Source organism: Choristoneura fumiferana, chromosome 14, assembly GCF_025370935.1.
Source record: "Choristoneura fumiferana chromosome 14, NRCan_CFum_1, whole genome shotgun sequence".
Lineage (NCBI taxonomy): Eukaryota > Metazoa > Arthropoda > Insecta > Lepidoptera > Tortricidae > Choristoneura > Choristoneura fumiferana.
Genome location: NC_133485.1, coordinates 15306694 through 15329252, shown reverse-complemented (window position 1 = coordinate 15329252; position 22559 = coordinate 15306694). Strand labels below are relative to the sequence as shown.

Here is a 22559-nt window from a genome sequence, read left to right as displayed (position 1 = left end):
AAACATGTCAAGCTAAACTCGATTTAAGACGTGAGTTATCCGTCACAATATCATTTAATACTGCAAAAGAAATAAATAATCCTTGTTGCTTTGTATTACAATAAATTTTTAATTATAAGTTCTAGGCTACTCTTGAACGTTTTTCTGTTTCAAATAATATAATGTAACATAAGTAATTCGACCTTGATATAAGTCTGACTGTATTACACATTACACATACATTACATACGTTGTGTTATACATTATTGAATTAGGCGTTACTTTGCTTTATAACCACTACCGCACTACACAGACGCGTTTTGAACTCAGCCAGAGCTAATCTTCAGAGCAATACAACCGCACACCATGCTATACCTTCCGCCGCCTAACTTTGCCTTAAAGTTCATTGCCCCGACTAGTACCACAAAAACTATAAAGGTATAATTCCAATAATTGAATAGGCACATACCTTTAAGCGATTCGAACACAATCCGGGAGTAACGTAAAGACGTCGCATAAATATTGTATCTCAAAAATGCGTCAAAACTGAGTACTAAGTAATGAACTTTTAGGCAGATTTATGTGGCGCGTGTTAGTAGCATGGTGTACGGTTGTGTTGCTCTGAAGATGAGCTCTGGTTGAGTTCTAAACGCGTCAGTGTAGTGTGGTGGTGGTGATAGATGGGTTTGTGTGATTTATGAGTGTTGTTTTAAATATACTTACGAATCTGTTTAGGTAGGTAGGTAGGTAGGTTTAGGGACCTCTTGTTCTGAGAGGAGGCCTGTGCCCAGCAGTGGGACGTATATAGGCTGGGATGATGATGATGATGATGATGATGTTTAGGTATGCTACAACCTGACAACACCCGGTTAATGAATGAGTGTATTTTTGCATGCAAACCCTAAAAAATCTTATTTATTACTCCTCCCTTTTCAGAATAATGCGATCTTTATTGTAGTGAAGTGATAGCGCCGTTTTGTTAAAAATGCCAAGCAGATTTTCGCTTTATTTATTTAAACCAAACCAGAAATTGAGCTGTGCAGTGTCTAAAAAAAATACAGCTAAAATTCCAAAATAATCTTGTTGTTTTGCCGAATGGCGTAACCATCTACGGATTTTGTTTTGCTGTACAGGAAAAACCCAGGCAGCCTGCTTTAGTATAATAAAAGGAGACTGGCTCGTTCAGAGTCAGTTTCTGTCTAGACATGGAGCGACAAGTATCTTACTCCGTGGCAAATTTCGCTGCCAAGTTTTGCAATGTGAGTCATTTCATTTTCATCGGTTACGGGCGATCAATACTAACCTACTGTTTACATCTGATCAGTGAAACAGAGATTTGGCGTTTATGTTTGTATGTAGCAACGATAGTATTATTGTTTTTTCACTTCTCATGCTCTTAAAATGTTACTTTAGTCTCTGCATATCGGGACTTAAAGCTCCTCATTAATCTCTAGAGATTAAAATATTTTATTTTTCAATTTACTATGGAAACCCCTAATCAGCCAATAGTGGTGTGTGTTAATAAAGTATTGTTGCCATTTTCAGTGATTGTGTATATAGACAATTTTAGGGCGTGGAAATAACCTCAAAATGACAACTGTGCAAAAATATTAAAAGACACGATTTAATTTCATGAAACACTATTAATGATTACGAATATGAATCTTATTATTATATTTAATGAATTCATTTTATTATGCATAGTTCAATTAGTTTTAAAATAGTTTTCAAGTTTGAACCTGTTGGCTAATATGCAAGAATTTAAAGCGTCATTTTACAAACAAAATAGTAGAAAAGAAAAACCAAGGAAGAATTTTAAGTATATAAATTATGAACAGATTATGAATAGACATTAATCGTATTGAGCGTACAATTTAAAAAGTAATATTGGATTTTTTATCGCATTCAAAGTGAAAAGAAGAGTGTTTAACGCGAGACTAAACAACCATAATGACACTCGAACTATAGTCACCCTCGCTCTGCTCGGGTGGCTATACATCTCGTGTCATTATGTCTTCTTTAAGTCCCTTGTTGAACAATCTACTATTAATTCCCTATCCTTTTCTAGGAATTGGGAACAAATAAAACTTCAATATGTTCGCCGCTGTCTGCCGAGATACTGTTGGCGCTGCTGGCGCTCGGCTGCAAGAACGAAACCCACGAGGAGCTGCTAAAGGCTCTGGACATGACTGATGATAAAGCTGTTAAGTATTTAGAAGCCTACTTATTGTCTATAAACTTGTGAGTACGTGTGTGCGTGCATGCGTTTATGTTACTCATTAACGCTGAATTGATTGGACCTCTTGGATAAACTTTGGTATTTAGATACTTAAACGTCTGCAATAACAAAGTACCTATATGTTTAGCCCAATATTCCCACGGAATCAAAGTTAAATTCCCGATTTTTTGTCTGTAAGTCTTTGTGCGGATTTTTTTTTTTTTTTTTTTATTGATAAGAAACAAACAGTCTTAAACAGAATTATGAGCAGACTTAAATTAACACAATCTAGACCTATAGTTTCCTTAAAGGTTTATGATAGCAGACAGCTATTACAAAGAAAGAAATGATTATTATCATAGAATTTTGATAGGTACCTATATGTAACAAACATAAAAAGAAAACAAGTCCAGAGTTGTTATGTAGTCACTTCCCTGCAAGTGAAACTAGACAGGAAAGCTGAAAACAATTAATTTGAAATATAAATTAATATTATAACTAGCCTAAAGCCTGGTTACTTGAAAGCCTTCTTCAGCATCTCAAGTGAACAATCAAAAATATCAACGTCCACCAGTTTTTCACTATTGTTAAAAATGCCACACGCACGCCTAATAAACATATTTCTAGCATAACATGTCCTACTTCGAGGTATATAAAAGAGATGTTTTTTACGACACTGGCGCTCTCGCCTGCGGGGAACTCTGAAATTTATTTTGTGTAATAGTGTCGGGGCGTCGAGTTTTGAATTAATTATTTTGAAAAGAAGAACAGAGTCAGTTGAGTCTCGGCGATCACTGAGCGTCTGTACTCTGAAATGGTTGCAGGTATGTCTGTAACCTGTATACTGTACTCCAGTCCTAAAAGCCAATGACCTCATAAACTTTTTCTGCAGTCTCTCAATCCTACTTATGTGAACATTATAATAAGGTTTCCACACCGAACAAGCAAATTCTAAGTGACTTCGGACAAAGCTATTGTAAAGAATTTTGTATGTTAGAGGATTCTTAAATGGTTTACTTACACGTAAAATAAAACCCAGTTGTCTATAAGATTTAGCTAACATTTTGTCTATGTGTGGGATAAATGATAGTTTGCTGTCCATGATAACGCCAAGGTCACGGATTTCTGTGACTCTGTCCAAAGTCTTACCTGTTAATCTGTAAGTATAACTTATTACACTACTCTTTCTTGAGAACGTGATCACGTGACACTTATCTAGATTTAGAAATAGGTTATTGCTATTGCAAAAGTTAACTAAACTGTCAAGGTCCTCTTGTAACTTTTCACAATCACTGGTATCTTTAATGACTCTGTAAATTTTTGTATCGTCTGCGTAAAGTAATATATTAGAGTTCTTAATGTATTTAGTTATGTCGTTGACGTAAAATGTAAAAAGTAAAGGACCTAAGTGGGAACCCTGCGGAACTCCTGAGCTGATTGATTTCCATTGGGACTGATAACCCAACAGAACCACAGATTGGGTTCGGTTTTCAATATAGGACTTTATCCATCTGAAAAGATCGCCATGTATACCAATTTGCCACAGCTTAAGCAGCAAAGTATAATGACAAATTTTATCAAATGCCTTAGAAAAGTCGGTATAAATAGCGTCAACGCTGTATCCATCATCCATGGCGCTGGAGATATCGTTAGTGAAGATTAACAAATTACTATCGACAGACCGACCTCTGAAGAAACCATGTTGAGCAGGAGTAATATGTCGACGGGCGACTTCGAATAACTGATCGGTAACGATTTTCTCTAATAATTTTGGAAAAACACATAATTTTGAGATCGGACGATATTTTTCTATATCCCGGCTGACCACTCCTTTGGGAATAGGGGTGATCCAGGCTTGCTTCCATAATTTGGGAACACAGCCTTCTCTTAAAGATTTTTTGAACAGTAAAGTTATTGGTGCAGCCAGAGAATTGCTACAGTTTTTCACTAAGAGAGGATGTATGCCGTCTGGACCTGCGCCTTTATGTATATTAACTGATTTTAAGTATTTTAAGACAATCTGAGAGTTAATTTCAATACACCCTAAGTCAAACAGTGGTTCAGCGGCTGGGACTTTAAATATCTCATCAGATAGCGAGTTATTATTAGGTTTCTCAAAAACTGACTGGAAGTGGCTATTGAACATATCACAAATTCGCTCACCATCTGAACTAGTCGTGCCCTTATAGTGCATTATTTGAGGTAACTTACTTTTGGAAAAAATTGATTTAATATACGACCAGAAAAAGTTTGGATATATTTTTATTTTATTTTCGGAATATGAAATATAGCTGTTATAACAATCGAGTTCTAATTTATGAGCACGTTTGCGTAATTTACTGAAATTTTGATAGTCTAATGGGTTTCCGTAAAGTTTCCACAACTTATGATATTTACGTTTATCCTTTAGGACATTACGTAGTGATCTACTATGCCAAACTGGAGCGGAGGAGCCCGGCCGCACTTTTCGACGCGGGACATATGTATGAATTAAATTATTTATAAAATTATTGAATTTAGTAACGCAGTCGTCAATATGCAGAATTCAGTAAAATCCCAACTGATGAATCTAATGAGTTACGTGGGCAAATCCTCGGATAAAAGCTTATAATATAATATGTATAGGTAATTCTCTTCACCTTATGAACAATAACCATGCGTACCTATAAGTCATATAAAATTGTCTGTAGAAATGGGTCAGATATCCTTGCGAATCGATCAGTAAATTAGGGATTATAGACATATAGTACTTATGCTTGTATAGACTTGGCGACTTGCTGTCTAGACAAGTAGAGCGGGAGCAGGAGGGGGTTGACTGGTTGAGTCACATGTTGAGTATGCAAAATATGAGGATCGCATTCTCTAAATAGTTTTGAACTCAGAAAGGGTTGTAAATTATGCCAGGAGGTCTGATAGTACATTTTTTTTTTCACCCCATCATGTGCATGGTGTGAAAAAATGCTTTGGGACCATTTTAATAACTATTTTCGTGATAATATCCAATTATTTCTACTTGTTGGTACTTTGTGTTATAGGTTAAAGTTGATTTTATTTTATTTATTATTTGTTTATTTTAGCGTGTGTTTAATTTTATTTGACATTGTTTGGTTTCTTTTGATTAAGTATTTGTGTTTTTTTGTGGTTTGATTTGTTATTTAATTTAATTTGACATTTTTGTTTTATTTAGTTAGGGGTTATCTTTCGTTTATTAGGTAATGTGTAGGTAAGTTATAAAATTGTAAATTTTCTTATTTATTGTTTCTTGTGATTAAAAATACCAATAACTAGCCAATGAAAAAAATATTTTCCTTACTTAATGTTTGTACTGAAGCTCTTAACATAATGTAAATGTAGAACATTTGATGTGCCGGACTTTTATCTACATAAATCTTTACCTAGGCTCTTATAAGGCACCTTGTTCAAATTACTCTTGCCTGTCTAATCCACATTGGATCTAGCTAGGAATACTAAACTTTCTTGTAGTGAGTGAGAGGAGACCTCGACGGAAGGACTTAAGGTGATTTTCCACCGGCGACACGTGACGAGACGTGAGACGAGGGGAGACGAGAATTGAAAGTATGCATTCTCGCGCGCCCGCCGCGAGCCGCCGCGGGCGCCACCATACAAATCACAATTCTCGTCTCGCCTCATCTCGTCTCGCCTCGTCTCGTCTCGTCTCGCCGGTGAAAAATCACCTTTAACACTATGGGCTGCAAATAAGGAATTTTAATGATAACACTAACTAGTGAGTAATGTAACCTGAGTAAATACGTAAATAGCATTTATAATACAATGAGCGGTTAATTGTTGATAGAAATTTCACATGCGCCACAGTTTTCTTTCCTTGTCGAAACCAATGCCCTAGATTGATGAGGACAGCTTAGTGGTCCAATATAGATATTTAAGTGCTGAAATAGTTAGTTAGCCTATAATTGGTGGTGTTGGTGACCATATTTTTTTTAGTATTAATACAAAGACATTGCAGTTATTTTTAAAGATTATTTGTTCCCATCTTGAATACTTACTACTGTGTTCGAACCAAAATAAATCACTGTCCTATTTTTTAGATACGCTCATCATACACATTTCTTACGTCGACCCTAAAATCTGTCAAAGGCGTTTCTTTGAATGTGGCCAACAAAGTGTACTTGAAAAAGGGTGCAGAACTGAAGTCTGGCATAAAGAAGGACGCTAAGAACGTATTCCAGGCAAGCTTGAAACAACTCGATTTCAATGATAAAGAAGCTGCTGTTGACACTATTAACAATTGGGTAAGACAAGCTACAATGTAGGTACTAAATGTAACTGAATGCACTGCACGTTAATTGGGAATATCCATGGGACACTTCACTTCACTTACCTTATTAAGTGATGCAAAATTAGAAAATAAAGCGAATGCCGTAAAAAAACATCAATATCTGTTGAAAAACAAAGAAGAGACGAACAAATAAATAATAAATAATCAAGACGACCAGATGGCCAAGTGGTCAGAGAACCTGACTACGAAGCTTGAGGTTCCGGGTTCGATTCCCAGCTGGGGCAGATATTTGTATGAATAATACGAATGTTTGCTCTCGGGTCTTGGATGTTTAATATGTATTTAAATATGTATTTAACTATATAAGTATGTCTTTCCATTGCCTAGTTATCCATAGTACCAAGCTCTGCTTAGTTTGGGACTAGGTCGATTGGTATCAAGTGTCTCATGATATATTTTTTTTATTAATAAAGTGCGCATTCCATAATTATTTCTAGATACTTAAAATAAATTTAGTATGGCCTTTCTATGGTCATTGTCTTCGTGTTATAACTACTTTGACATTATAAGTAAGTAGTTCCCGTCGGATTTCTCATTATACTTGACAATTTAATACGTTCTATCTTCGATTATTTTTAAGTTATGTATAAAAGTCTTCCCCAATTCAGTTTGTCAAACAAGAAAGATATATTTGACAGAAAAAAAAACTGTTATATTTCTTATTCTAATCCCACTCTTTATACTCTGTTTACTATATTTTACTTTATATTAAACCAAGATACTAGAGTGACAGTATGAAATGTCAAATGTAAAAAAAAAAAATGTAAAAATAATGTGGCCAGCATAGTACGAATAGTGTGGAGTAGTGGAAACAAATTGGAAAAAAATAAAATTAAAGTATCTACTTTCCATTAGCATTGAGCTTTTGAGCAGGTCTCGCTTAGAATCAAAATTAAACAAACATCTACAAAAAGTCGAAATATCTTCTAAACGGTGGCATTTCCACTAGACATATTTTACCTTTTTAGGATTCCGTAGCCAAAATGGCAAAGACGGAACTCTTATAATTTCGCCATGTCTATCTGTCTGTCCGTCCGCGGCTTTGCTCGGGGACTATCAATGCTAGAAAACTGTAATTTTACACGAATATATACGTAAACTATGTCGACAAAATGGAAAGAACAATAAAAATTTAAAAAAAAAATTTTTTTAGAGTACCTACCATTGACGTAAAGTGTGGGTGTTTTTTTTTAGTATAGTATATAATTATTGATTTACAAGGAAAACTATAACGGTTACGTTTTCTTGAGAATTATTATAAACTTTGGAATATTCCGTACAAAATACGAAGTCCTTAGAAAAATATTACTTGATTTTTTCGTCATGGCTACGGAATCCTATTTCGGGCATCCGACACGCTCTTGGCCGGTTTTCATAGAATATCTTAAGTGCTTGCGTGTGTAAGTACGTCACAGATCCGTTCGTATAACATAGGTACTTCCGAAACTTTTCAGTGATTACCGGTTGTGGCACATCACTATTTATGAGATGTATAAAACAGGTAAAGTAACACATGAAACGTCATTTTTGTATCTTGTTTTAATAAACAGAGTATGATATACAAATCACAAACGTGAACTAAATTAATTTTGAATTATTCATCGTCACCAGGTAGCACAGAAGACCAAAAACAAGATAAAGGATATAGTTGGAGCTGATATGATAACGGAGAATACGCGTATGCTATTGGTCAACGCCATCTACTTCCAGGTAAGAACAATCTGTGCGTGAGTCTGTTTGTGTACCCTAAACTAAGAATGAATGTTCTCTTACCCGACAAACAAGCTCCACCAAATGACGTCTTCACTTAAAGTCACTACATCAATGAAACAAATAGTAGATTGTACAACAAGAGCATAAAACGAGCCATTTTACCCAAGACGTTCGTATAGCCACCCAAGCCGGTACGGCGAGGGTGGATAGACACGTCGAGGGGAAAATGGATTTAATGCTCGAGTTTACACACTGCTTTTCACTTCGATGGCGAGGAAATGAAAGTGAAAAAAAATTTTCACTCACTACGTAAATTTTATTTTTCATGCATTACTATATAATTATATATTTTTTACTTTTAGTGATTTATTTGGATTGATTTTTAGTTTTATATAAATAAAAAATTTATTAAAAAAATATTAAGAAACTTCTTTGTTTGTGGCTGTTGACACCTAATTACCTTGGTCTTACTCTAGGTCTTAAATTCAAAAACTGTCGTAACTCAGAGAGGTGTATCCGAGACTTCTAAAATTTGGCACAGTAGCTAATAGTACTCTGTCCTTAGACCGCAATGAACAAATTTTAATACAAAAAAATCATTCAAATCTATTGTAAGTACCTAGTACCTACATACGCCCATATACGTGAATTTACAGGAAATGAACTTGTGTTCAAAAGGCCACTAAAAAGATATATACTACTCAAAAGAATATAGGGGCCACTTGAATTTCACCGGTAAAACGAAATCAAAAATATGTTTTCTTTTTTAATTGAATACATTTAATTGAATGAAAAGCATTTGTGCTGTGTTATGTTCTATTAATAAAACCAATTTTAGACAAGGAATGTCATAAGGAGCGTATTGTGTATGTTATCCATACTTCCATAATAATATTATAAATGCGAAAGTGTGTGTGTTTGTGTGTATGTTTGTCCGTCTTTCACGTTGAAACGGAGCGACAGATCGCCGTGAATTTTGCCATAGAGATAGTTTATGGGCCAGAGAGTGACATAGGCTACTTTTTATCCCGGAAAAACAGTTCCCGAGGGGAACAACGCGCGATAACCGAATTCCACGGGGGCAAAGCCGCGGGCAAAAGCTAGTTTTTTTTTTTATTCAACTGGATGGCAAACGAGCAAGTGGGTCTCCTGATGACAAGAGATCACCACCGCCCATAAACACCTACAACACCAGGGGGATTGCAGATGCGTTTCCAACCTAGAGGCCTAAGATGGGATACCTCAAGTGCCAGTAATTTCACCGGCTGTCTTACTCTCCACGCCCGAAACACAACAGTGCAAGCACTGCTGTTTCACGGCAGGATGGTAGCAATCCGGGCGGACCTTGCACAAGGTCCTGCCACCTGCAAATGCACCTGCTAGTATTTATTAGTATTTTCGTTTCACCCATAAAATTCACGTGACCCTTATTTTCTTTTGGGCTCACATGTACGCGTTCAGCTTTAAAATATATGGTAAAAAATATGTTTATACCCAAGATACTTAGAGAAATATAAAAAAAATGATGTAGCATCGGAGCAGCAACGTTCTGCTTAACGTACAAGTACCTAAGTGGCACAGATTTAGGGGCTGTTTCACCATCCATTGATTAGTGTTAACTGACGGTTAAATGTGATGCCGTCTCTAATTGTTTTGTTCGAATAGACGGAGACGGCATCACATTTAACCGTCAGTTTACACTAATCAATGGATGGTGAAACACCCCCTTAGTAAAAAATGCTCGGGAAATACCGCGTAAAAGTATCAAATGTACATTTAGCCCTTAAACGTTAAAATTGCATCTAGTTTGGCCATTCTACTTCAATGATAACTCGAAAAATAATTGAATAACAATGTTTTTTTAATCCACTATATTTAAATAAATATATACAGTTTATAAATACCTACCTCAAGGCACAAAACTTAAAATTTAAAAAAAAGCACTTTGGCCCTTATAGGTACATAGGAACCATCGATATTGAAACCCCACGAAGCCACGCTTTCCGACGATTGTTCAACCATGTTACGAATTTATTTGCCTTTTCGTCATTTGAAACTTTTCAGGGTACCTGGGCCAAGAAATTTACAGTGTCTGAGACTAAAAACTCGTATTTTCACGTAAACGAGACCACCACCATTAGTGTTCCCATGATGTCGTCAAAAAAAAATTATTTCAACTACGGAGAAAGTCAAGAGTTAGAAGCCCAGGTAAGCTTGCATTTGAAATCCAAAAACTTAATAGTTACTTGACCAGATATGTGTCAGAAGTGTCGGGGGACCGCTAAGGTTAATACTTTAAAAAATACAACATAATGTATTTTAGTTTCCTGTTAACCTTAGCGGTCCCCCGACACCGACGACGCTTAGATAAAAAAATATTACTAGATACTTAAATTAACTTAGGCTAATTTTGCGGGAAATCAGCATAGTCCCCGCGGGATAGAGATAAACGAATTCTTCGCAGATGAAGTCGCGGGCAACAGCTAGGTAGTGCATAATTATTTTTTACTTTTTAGTTGTCTTTTTTAGCGGCGTTTTTTTTCGGGCGTTTTTATTTTTATTTTTGCAGGCGTTTTTTGTGATTATTTTAACGCTTTAAAAATCATGTTAGAATGAAATAAACACATATAGATGGTAGTTATAATTTGAGTCTGGTATAATTGTAGTTGTCTTACGAATAAAACATTGATTTCTAGGAGTTTTTATTTCTTTTAGTGCATGTTTGAGAAAAGCACTATACAAGCCTCTCGGCGTGAAAGAACATGCCAGCCTCGTATAACTATCCATACTCGGCCTGCAAGCCTTTCTTTCCCGGCCTCTGCAGTAATGTACTATTTCTTTGAAATAGAACATTTGGTTGTTTTGGTGATAGGTAGGGGTATTGCCCACTGACTTAAAGGCCATAAATTGTTTTAAATTGTTTAAAAGTCGATTCAGGGTTTATTTGTTTTATGCTGTAAGTGATTTTATTAATGATAGTTTAAATTAGTTGTAAGAAATATGTGTACCTACCTATCGTTCTACCAGTTTCTAAGTTGTTGTTTTTTTAAATATGTTTATTACATTTAGATTTAAAAAGAGGCTATATTTAATAGATTTTAATATCCAACACAATGGCAATTGTTATGGGAATAAATTGAATTGAATTGAATGTTTGCCGTTTTGAAAGCGAGCGTTTTTAGGGGTGAAAAATATAATAAAATTGATAATACGGAACTTTCCGAATACTTAGTTATTTTTAGCTATTCGACCGTTCGAGATACAGCATGAACAAAACCTTTTTTTTTTTCAATTTTACAAAAAATAGAGACAGAAAATTGAGAGAGCGTAGGTAAGTATTTATCTCAAAAAATATGCCTAACTTCCATACTGCTTTAGCTAATATATATATATATATATACACCGTGGCCCGAATAACCCGAGGGATTTTAACCATCGATTTAAGAGCCCAATTGGAGTATATAAAGTAGTATAACATGTAGTCCTATAACAACCCGTTTTTGAGATAATCGTTATTTAAGAAAAATCATAAGTAGAAAAATCTCAAGTGTAATACACCCTAAGTATGTTACTAAATGTCAACGTTAAAAATGATTACTGATTGTCACGTCAGATTGGTTCCTCTTACTCACTCTCTTAACTAAAGACTTGTTCACAAAGCCGTGCTAAGCTTAATTGAATTATTTTGTTCTAAAAATAATTTTAATTAAAGTACATAATTGAACCTATGTTCATATAACATTTTTACTCGTATTATCGTCAGAAATACCCTGTTAAAATCCCTCGGGTTATTCGGGCCCACGGTGTATATAGTGTGACTTTGATGATGTCACGATGCATACAGGCGATCGCTGACAACCTAGTTAGCTCATTGTAAGCTTGATGGCGCATTCCTCAATTAGGGATCTCTGAGCAAAATGACGGATGAACTCTAGAGGTCGCCAGCGTAGTTTTCCCTTGATTCATTTATTTACGTAATAATATGTATTTAATATTTATTTATTATTTACTTATTTATTTTATAAATTTAAGTAGGCATTTCATAACACTAATTTACTACACGAGTTTGTATCATTAAATATCGCTATAACCAACTCACCCTTGACCGTTTTTGCCGGCCAAGGGGACGTTGACGATCAGCTGTGACCGGGGGAATTCTAACTGTAATATTCTTGCCCTTAAAAGCTGAAGCACAGCTGTAAATAAAATACACATTCAACAGCTCACACTATACTAAACAGCTCTCTCGAAAGCTCCATAATCCCAAGACTTGGTAAGTTCTCCGATATTTAACTCTTGTGTTTTTCTGTGTATTTTATTTTAATTATTTTATTTATAATTTAACTTTGTCTAATTGAGCTGAAGGCTTCCCCTGGCCAGGGAATCTTTTATTTCAAACACTTATACTTAATATTTTAACACTTGCTAATTTCTCTCATCCGTTGTTATAATACTCAGAACTTATGTTAATGCTTATTACTTTATTCAACGGATGCTTGCCGGTGTCAAAATAAATTCAAACTCAGCTTAGTAACGTTTAATTTCAAAAATAATCTTCTAACGGTTATTTAGTAAACCGTTGTATTTTAAATTTTAACGGTCACTTAGGTCACTTATTCTTTTCTTTTGCTTTTAAAATAATTATATAAAACTAGTTTCACTTTCCTTTGCCTGCCTGTAACTCCGTATGATTGTCCCTGCCACTCACTGCAATTCAGCACACCCTAAGAGTTGGTGCATCGCAGCAGAGGAGTGACTGGCAAACAATCTAGCACTGGACCACAACTGACCACCTAATTTACAGGGCAGCTCCGTACGGCTACAACTTTCACAGCTCCGTACGGCTACAACTCTCACGGCTCAGACGGCTCCTTTACGCCCTAGCCTTGACACTAAGCCCTGACGGCCTTAACTTCCGGAGCACTGCACATCCTTCCTGGCTCGTCCAAGACCCAAATCGTTCCGGCGTGGAACACTGTCCAGGCTGCTCGTCCTGCCGCCCTAAGGCCCCTTTTGACCTCGGCACCGACGACCGCTCAGCTGGACCAGGCCCCCCTGCTGTGGCCAGCCCTCTTCGCTCCGGGTTCTTCTCTCCGACTCCAGGGAAGTGTAGGCCAAGGAGACCGAATAATCAGAACAGACCTCTCAATAAAATCGCTTGAACTTACTACCTGAGATTCTTGTAATACTTTTACTTTTAATTTTGTCATACTAGGCCTGTTATTTTTTGTGTTCAATTTTTAAGTAAAAATTGTTAAAACGTCTTATTGTTTTACTCAAAGAGTAACCTACTAGGCCTCCTTTAAGGTCAAACCTCCCCTCAAGAGGTCTGCCCTTGACAATGATCACCTCCATTGAACGTAGTTATAGTTTACTTTATATCGTAATCGGTATCTCATTTCATATCCTAATCCTAATATGTTTAGAGTTAGGTATTTAATCAGTTGACCTACCAATAGGTAAATAATTATATATCCTACTGCACAAATACAAAATTTTCAGCTGCTTCAAATGAAGTACAAAGGATCCGACGCTAGCATGATCATCGTGTTGCCAGACGAAGTCGAAGGCCTAAAATCCGTGCTGCAGAAGCTGGCTTCAGGACACAACATTATGGCTGACATAGAAACCATGAAGAGTACTAAGCTTGACGTCTGGATCCCAAAGTTCAGGGTGGAGACCACAATTGATTTGAAAACACTGCTGCCCGAGGTTTAATTTAATTTTTGCTACAATCTAAGTACAAAGCTAATTTATTTATACTCGTAAATATTATTTTTAAGGCACTGATGTGATCATAGTGTTGATCTTATTTATTGGGAGAAGCAATCATAGCTCATAGAAATATTAATCTAGTGAATAATAGAGTACCTAATAATACTTAAAAATACCTAATAATTTGCATTCAGTCGTTAACCTGGTATAAATTTGACAGTTTTTGACGGCATTTTGATACTACTAAGCTGAGCTTAATACTAAATCGAGATACATTTTCAGGGTTTTGTACCACGAGGGAGAAAATAATCCATAAGGGATCATTTCGTTGTCCGAATTAATAGTCTGTCTATCTATCAAGAACATTTTTCTTTCAAGCTTTGTACGGAATAGGGAGTTTTATGAGTATTATAATATCATTTCAGCTGGGAATCAAGTCCATATTTGATGGCGAGAAAGCAGACATCGACATGTTGAAGTCAAACGAGAAGCTGTTCGTGTCTGATGCGATCCAGAAAGCCTTGATCATAGTGGATGAGAACGGCACCGAAGCGGCTGCTGCCACAGGTACCTAAACACGCTGCAATAGGTACTCAAGGATATTTATTTAAAATATAGATATATACAGCCGAACATTGAACTCCCTCCTTTTTTGAAGTCGGTTTAAAAACAGAAAGAATAAAAGGTCATGTATTGGCGTAAAAGTAACGACTTCTCCAAAATATTGAGAACAGGTTTTATTTTAATTTACTGCATAAAAGGTCACAGCTCATTAGATCTCACCCTCATTCCATAATAGACTACTCGGAAATTCGTGGACCAAGCGAGATCCACTCGTTGTTAACGCGGCGTCCACCCGTGGACCACCTGTCGACACCGGTCAGGTGCCGGGTGGCTCATATGAGCTGTGACCTTTAGAGTTCAGAGCTGATCGTCTATTTCCTCTTCTAAAAATTTTGCTGAATGAGAGACCTTAATCACTGTCTATTAGACAGTATTTAGCAGGGATGTTACGGAGCTTCGATTCCGTCTCCGTTAAGTCGGAACTTCCGTTTGATATTAAACATCCGTTTCAGTTCCGGTTCCGTTAATTTTGAAACGGAAGTTAAGTATATCGGATGTCAATGCTTAGCTGCGTAGGTACATCAAAAACATACAGAGGGCTAATAATTATGTAATGTTTCTGATACTCGCGATCACAATCAAATGACAGTTTTTGATCGCGAGTGTCAGAAACGTTACGCAACAAACCCTCATAGACCTACCCTTATCATCTCGTCCACCTATCACTCAGGCTCCGGTTCTGGTCCCGGTCCCGTCTACGGTTCCGATTCCGTTTCTGGTTCCGATAAACTAAATTGAAACTGGTTCCGCTTTCGGTTCCGATAAAACCACATCCGTTACATCATGATGTCTATAATTCCAGTGTCTATTGAGAGAAGGCCTTGTTGTGGAACAATAATAGAGCGCTTCGAGGCCAACCATCCCTTCCTGTACCTACTGACTGCATGCCAGATCCCCGTCTTTATTGGAATTTATGAAGGCAGCGAATACGCTAAAACATCCATCACCGAAAATGAAATGATTCTGTCTGATTTTATAAGTATGAAGAAAGATACATTTGGCTACGATAGCCATAATGCAAAATCTAGAACTTGTGCCCATTGCGAACTTTTATAGCAATCTCTAAGATAAACAGCTACGAAGGCAGTAAGCACGACGGAAAAATGGTTTTGGTGAATTTATGCTTGTTAAGTACTTACTACCTAGTCGAAACTAAAGATTTCGATGAATGTCACGGTATGGAACTACTGTGAGACACTCATTTTAAATGATAACATAACTGACTCGAATATATCAGATTTGATAAGATACTCGTATCGGGTGACACTCTTTCCCGGCCCGAATAATACCGACATGGAAATATCGATCCTGTTTTTCCTGTACACCCTATAGAAACTGACATGAGCTTCTATGGGCGTGTACACGTAAAACAGGGTCGGTGTTTCCATGTCGGTATTATCCGGGCCGGGAAAGAGTGGCACCCCTCCTTTCGGTACTTGCGGGAGAAAAAAAAAACATTCCGCGGAAAGTGCATGAAGCCATTGAAATTAGTCGTCATCCGAATTTTAACCGGGATAGTGGGTGGTCGGTACCCCCGTTGGTAAACCGTGTTAAATACTCGTGCTGCGTCATCGTTGTGTGGATGTGCCTTTACAGAGGGATGTTATTAGGGTTGTGTGCTACATTTGACAATTATAACAAAAATGACAATGAAAACGGGGGTAGTTGTGCGCCGGTACGGTCGGGTAGTGCGCGTGTTGCAGCAGCCGCCGAGTCGCGTTGCTCCCAGATAAAGGGTTAAGGATAAGCCCGAAACATGTCGAGCTAAACTTGATTTCAGACGTGAGTTATCCGTTATGTTATCATTTAAAATTTCACAGTACGTATAAATAATGAAACGCGGCAGTTGGCGTATTGCTTGACAAAAACCTGTGCGTCAAAGGCATTGTACAAGAGACTACCCGTGTACCTAAAAAATGGGCAAAACATTGTACTCTCCAAAAGAGTAGGTTCTATTTGTTTCACTATTGTTTATTATAAAGTTATCTATTTGTTTCACTATTGTTTATTATAAAGTTATCTATTTGTTTCACTATTGTTTATTATTTGTATTTTAAAGTTAGTTTTAATTGGATTTTGTAAATATGACATTATTTTTATGTTTTTGTCAATGTACCCCTATTTTGTTATTTGACATTTTCTGTTGATGATTTGTTTGTTTGCGTGTTTTTTTTATAAAACCTAAAATTTTACGAATAAATGTTTTTTCTGTATTTTAATTAATCCTTCAACAATCCTCTTGTGAGTTCTTGTGATTTTCTCTGACGTTGACTGCCTTAGGGATCTAAAATATATCTTATTACGTGTCTTCCATTCAGTGTGGTGTTTGATTTAAAGATGGTCTATGCTAGACCGTGCTAAATGTAAACATGTAAATAAATAATAAATAAATAAATATCACGGAAAAATTCACACCAATTGACCTAGTCCCAAAGTAAGCTTAGCAAAGCTTGTGTTATGGGTACTAAGCAACGGATAAATATAATTATATAGATAGATACATACTTAAATACATATTAAACACCCAAGACCCGAGAACAAACATTCGTATTTTTCATACAAATATCTGCCCCGACACGGGAATCGAACCCGGGATCTCAAGGCTTCGTAGTCAGGTTCTCTAACCACTAGGCCATCTGGTCGTCAAATGCATTGTATCGTAAATGAGGTGAGCCCCTGCGAGAGAGGTGAGGGGTATTTATCCGCACCACACGGTGTAGCATGAACTACTCCATCTAAAATTTTCGTAGCCAAAGAGATAAACACATAAACTAAGCTCTTTCTTAAAGATGGACTCAATGACGTTTTAAAAAAGTTTGATGTCAATTGAGAACGCACGTCTACTAAATTACTAAGTTCATAGCCGCAAGGAGGTTACTGCTAGTGGCATGGGCGCCGCACATTTTATATTAGTGTAGCATCTGTTGCTGTATGAGATTCAAAAGATGCCCTATGTTTGCTTTATATTTACTCTTTGTTCATAAATTGTCTTAAAATAGAGTACAATCCGTGAGCTCTTAGAAAACCTTCAGGTTTCTGGGGAAATCGGAAGGATTCGTGTAGTAGAAAATGACAATATTGTCTTTTTGACTTAGTAGTTGCTTAGTAGCAATCCATCACGCGAGGAGTACACTCATGTTTTCATTGATTTTTTAAGAGCAGTTAAAACCACCACTTACTTTAAAACCGTTTTTTAAAAGGCTGATTGGATCTCATACGCACTAAAATTTAAATTAGTTACAATATCTTAATAGGTCTCAACCGCATATGAGAGGACTTAGTTGGCACACCCCTGCCATGTAAAAAATATCTTAATCTAATCTATCTATGTATTTATTGTACGATACGAGTATGTATTATTTTCAAATACGTTAAAATGTTTCTTTATATTAAATCACACTATACCTTCACTATACACTAGAATATAGTGTGGTTTCTATCCAAGTCGAATATAAAAGTCAGTCACAGTGGTTAACTAATTTACATAAAAAAATAATAAAAAAATTACATACTTACATATTAGTTAGCTGTTGTTATCCAGGGAGCACTGGCCTAAACTATTACCATTTCCTCTTAAGACTTTGTACCATGAGACCATGAGGAGCTTTATACACTAGAGCACCGATAAGTAGGTTTATCGACACGCACCCTGAGACTAGATTAGCTAAATAATTGTTATATTTTCAGTTGCGAAAGTGCAAGCACTTTGCTCCAGATTAGTGCATACCTTTATTGCTGATCGGCCCTTCCTCTATCTTCTGACTGCTCGCAAGATTCCTCTCTTCATCGGCATCTATGGAGGCAGTGAATACGCTGAAATAACTTCTAATGGAAATGATATTATGACTGAATCTGAAACTCTGGCCGAGGCTAAAACTGAAAAGATTTGTTACTCGATAATCCAGAATGAACAAAATGGACACACACTCACATACGTTACACCCACACACGATATGACCACACACGATACACCCTCACACAATACACCAGCACACGACACACACACACTCATGGAAACTCAAAAAACTTTGACTAGCCATTTGTGTGCACGGTGTGAGATTCAATAATGATCCCAGTGCTAAACTTTAACTTCGACTTTTAGGTACTTAGTCTAAAAATTCCATAATCGATTCTGTGTTTTGAATTTAATATTGACCTAATCTTAAATAAGTTGTAACTATTCTGTATTGTTATTATAATGAAATAATTGATTGAGACGTTACTTTGCGGAGATCTATATCAATGAACTATAAGTATTAATATTTTTATCTTGCTAGGTCTGTGCGATACGTATAAACGCGTGTGACATATGTAATGCTTAACATAACTAGAAAATGAGGCAGTTGGGTTCTACATATTAATACATATTTCAGGTTAAAGACATTTATTTTCTCAAGAGAACAATAATCACTTACAGAGAAAACAATACATAAGCTGTGCAGCGCAGCGTACGTTAAACCTTAAAGTTAAATATATTTGTTAGTAAAACATAATACTAATTGTTAATAATTACATATTAATTAAAGACAATTCTATTACGGATATTATTTACTGAAATTATTTAACTAATTAGTTCTTAGAATATATTAGAATAATTTAACAAAATGACATGTAATAATAATATTACCAATAAAAAAGTATGAGTATGAGTATGAGTATTACTTATATTTGCGCTTACTTTTGCTTACAAAGCGGGTAGCTATGGCCCCTCACTCGAACACTCACGATAACAGCGCACAAAAGATACAAAATTAAAGCACTTAGCGTATTAGTTTAGTTAGGTACTATTAGTGTCAAACAAAGCAAAAATAAAAAATATTATTTAATATTTTAATTATTAATAATATTTCAATTATTTGTCGCACAAACGTTAGTATGTAGTTAAGTTAGTGACAGATAAGCACAACAACTGTTTTCCTATATTTTACCTTGCCAAAGTGCATAAAGTAAAAAAAAAGATTGATGGATTTTTTACTTAATTTTCTAATTATAGTATATTTCCATTGAATTTTATCGAAGGAAAAATATTATGCGTAATTGGACACTAAATAAGAACTACTCCGTTTTGAATTAACGTTGTTTGTTATATAAAAAAAATACTTTAACAAAAATAACTTTATGGTTTACAAATGTAATTAAACAGTCAAAATCAACAAAAGTTTATATTTAGTACGCTAAAACATGGCCCAATGAAACCAAATTAACTCAACAAATCTTAAAAAACTAGTTTTTTCAGTCTCATAATTCAAGGTAAAGTTTAGTAAAAAGTTGGTACAATCACTATATATTTTCGAAAAGGTACCTTATCGTCGGTGGTAAAATATTCAGTGATATGAAGTGATATCATTTGAAAACGACTAATAACTTACGATTAATTTTAATAGTCTTAATTTAAGAACACTGTAGTATTAAAACTCTTACCAAAAACCTATAATTTTCTCTCAAACACTAAATGATTAACGTATTTGAAAAGGTACTTATTGTCGGACGTAAAATGTTTAGTGACATAGTTAAGAATAAGATCTAAAAAAATGCTTTTGATTTGTAGTTGTAACTATTAATCGTTATTATTATTATTATAAATCAACCTCTAAAGACCAGCAAGCAGGTGGTAGGACCTTGTGCAAGGTCCGCCCGGATTGCTACCACCATCTTGCTTGCTAATCCTGTCGTGAAAACTGCTATTTGCTTGCATTGTTGTGTTTCGGCGTGGAGAGTAAGACAGCCAGTGAAATTACTGGCACTTGAGGTATCCCATCTTAGGCCTCTAGGTTGGCAACGCATCTGCAATGTCTCTGGTGTTGCAGGTGTCTATGGGCGGTGGTAATCTCTTACCATCAGGTGACCCACTTGCTCGTTTGCCATCCAGTCGAATAAAAAAAATTACAAATTGGCGTAAATCGTCAATAAGGGCCTATCACACTAGCGATTTGCGGGAGAGTTGAAAGCGAGGCAAATGTGCAGTGAATTCGCTGCAAGCGTATAACAATTTCGCCGCAAGCAAGCAACGACGTCGCCGCGAGCGCGCCACGATGTCGCTGCTGCGAGCGCGTAGCGAGTTCGCTGCTTTAGCGCCAAAAACGCCATATTGTAGACTTTCGTATAATAATAATAGGGCGTCTTTGGCGCTAACGGAGCGAACTCGCAGCGACATCGTTGCGCGCTCGCGGCGATATCGTTGCGTGCTCGAGGTAAAATCGTTACGCGCTCGAAGCGAACTCGCTGCGCGCTCGCATCGCTTTCAACTCGCCCGCAAATCGCTAGTGTGATAAGGCCTAACTGGCTACGCCTAATGGTGGCCAGTTATTGAATGATTTACCTTACTTTAATTAAACGCATTTTATGATGATTCTGATTGACGTTTTTTACGCGCCGACAAGCACCGCACTGGGCCTGCGTGGGAACTACTGCCCAAGCTCTCTCATTCTGAGAGGAGGCCTGTGCCCAGCAGTGGGACGTATAGGCTGGGATGATGATGATGATGATGACGCGCCGACAAAGTACCGACGTCCGACACGTCTTCCAAACCGATACCGAGCGCACAGAAAGCATTCAAGAGCGGCACCGACAATAAGGTACCTTTCTTACTAAACTTTAAGGGATGTTTTAACTCATAAAAAATCGATTTAAAAACTTGTGTCTCTGTGAAATTAAAATTTAGACCCTGCTTATTAATTATAGAGTAAAAAAAGAAAAAATGTTTTTTTTTCGACATTTTACTTTGAACGCGATTATCTCGGAAACTAGAACCGACAATTAACCTTAATCTTAACTTTATTAATACCTACCTATGTATAGTTCGATATTGTGTTTTTTGTGTTATGGTGAAAATAAAGTTTTAATCAATCAATCAATCAACAAGGTACCTTTTCCCAGATAACGCCACAACTATTGTTATTATTATTTTAAAATTTATGACGGTGGAAGCATTCTACACTTCCACTGAACTAGATATAGTTTAGATATAGTAAGTGTTTAGTTTTGTAACTAAGGGACCCCATACATCCCTGTATTATTTTATTTTTTTGTTTGTATTTTTTTTTATAAGAAATCTGGAACTTGCTCTCCCACCCCTATACAGGGGTGCAAGTCTGTATACAGAACTAGTAAAATACCATGTCTTAGAAAGCTACAATTCTGTATGAAAGTGTATGATTTGCATAGGTACAATCAGCCTAATATATGGTCTACCACCCTAAAGTTGATAATCGTTTGCATGTCATAAAACAATAATGCCAATAGACGTGTTCTCAACTTGAAAGTTCGACTTTTGCGACATATTCATTTGATAGGAACTTGTTTAAACATTGATAGACCACTTATTTGGCTGATGGTACAAAGAACATAATAATAAATACATAACTTTTACCCTCCAACCTCCAACCCCTTTTAAGGGGATGAGGGTTGCTTTGAAAGTAGTAAATTTATATAATATGTTGTATACTTCCCAAACGACAATATTTGCTACGTGGATTAATGAGAAATGAGATTCCACCAAAACATTTTATGTAAAAATGGTGACCAAGACACAAGTTCATAACGCTTCGCTGTAAAAAGCTATCAGATCCAAGGAAACCTTGGTTTTAAAGTGTGACCTGGAAGTTTCATAGCTCTATTGCATATTATCATAAAATTGAAGACCTGTGATATAGTTTTCCACCGTACATACCTAAGTCTATCGGACGTCTGGCCGATATTGTAAGAGATATGATTAATAATATATTATCACAATATTGAAGACAAACTTAATTTCTATTGGCCAGACGCTCCGATGACATAGACGTATGTACTGTCGAAAATTATATCACAGGTCTTCAATTTTATGATATGGTGCAAGCGGCCCGCATGTTGACCGCTATGTGTGTCTTTGTATCTATGTGTCTGTCTGTCGCACCGTAGCTCTTAATCGGTTAAACCTATTTAAATGCTGGTTTTTTTTATTTGAAAGCAGTGTAAGGAGGCGATCGAGGAGACGAGTGAAACTCACGGGTG

The 22559-nt window shown here is 36.3% G+C and overlaps 1 protein-coding gene across 1 annotated transcript; it reads left to right on the top strand.

Moving 5' to 3' along the window:
• Positions 1 to 1184: 1184 nt before the first annotated feature.
• LOC141435039 (antichymotrypsin-2-like) lies at positions 1185 to 20837 on the top strand. The gene is made up of 8 exons (XM_074097559.1): positions 1185 to 1238; positions 2048 to 2182; positions 6265 to 6468; positions 8127 to 8225; positions 10293 to 10436; positions 13731 to 13940; positions 14369 to 14510; positions 18255 to 20837. The coding sequence occupies exons 1-8, from the start codon at positions 1185 to 1187 to the stop codon at positions 18632 to 18634; spliced, it is 1368 nt and encodes a 455-aa protein (XP_073953660.1). The 3' UTR covers positions 18635 to 20837.
• Positions 20838 to 22559: the final 1722 nt, after the last annotated feature.

What these genes read in the sequence shown, in the direction of transcription:
- LOC141435039 (XM_074097559.1), top strand. Translation starts at nt 1,185, where the DNA reads ATGGAGCGACAAGTATCTTACTCCGTGGCAAATTTCGCTGCCAAGTTT. An exon ending in TCAACGCCATCTACTTCCAG is followed by an intron (nt 8,226 to 10,292) that starts GTAAGAACAATC and finishes GAAACTTTTCAG; the next exon opens with GGTACCTGGGCCAAGAAATT. An exon ending in CGAAGCGGCTGCTGCCACAG is followed by an intron (nt 14,511 to 18,254) that starts GTACCTAAACAC and finishes TTATATTTTCAG; the next exon opens with TTGCGAAAGTGCAAGCACTT.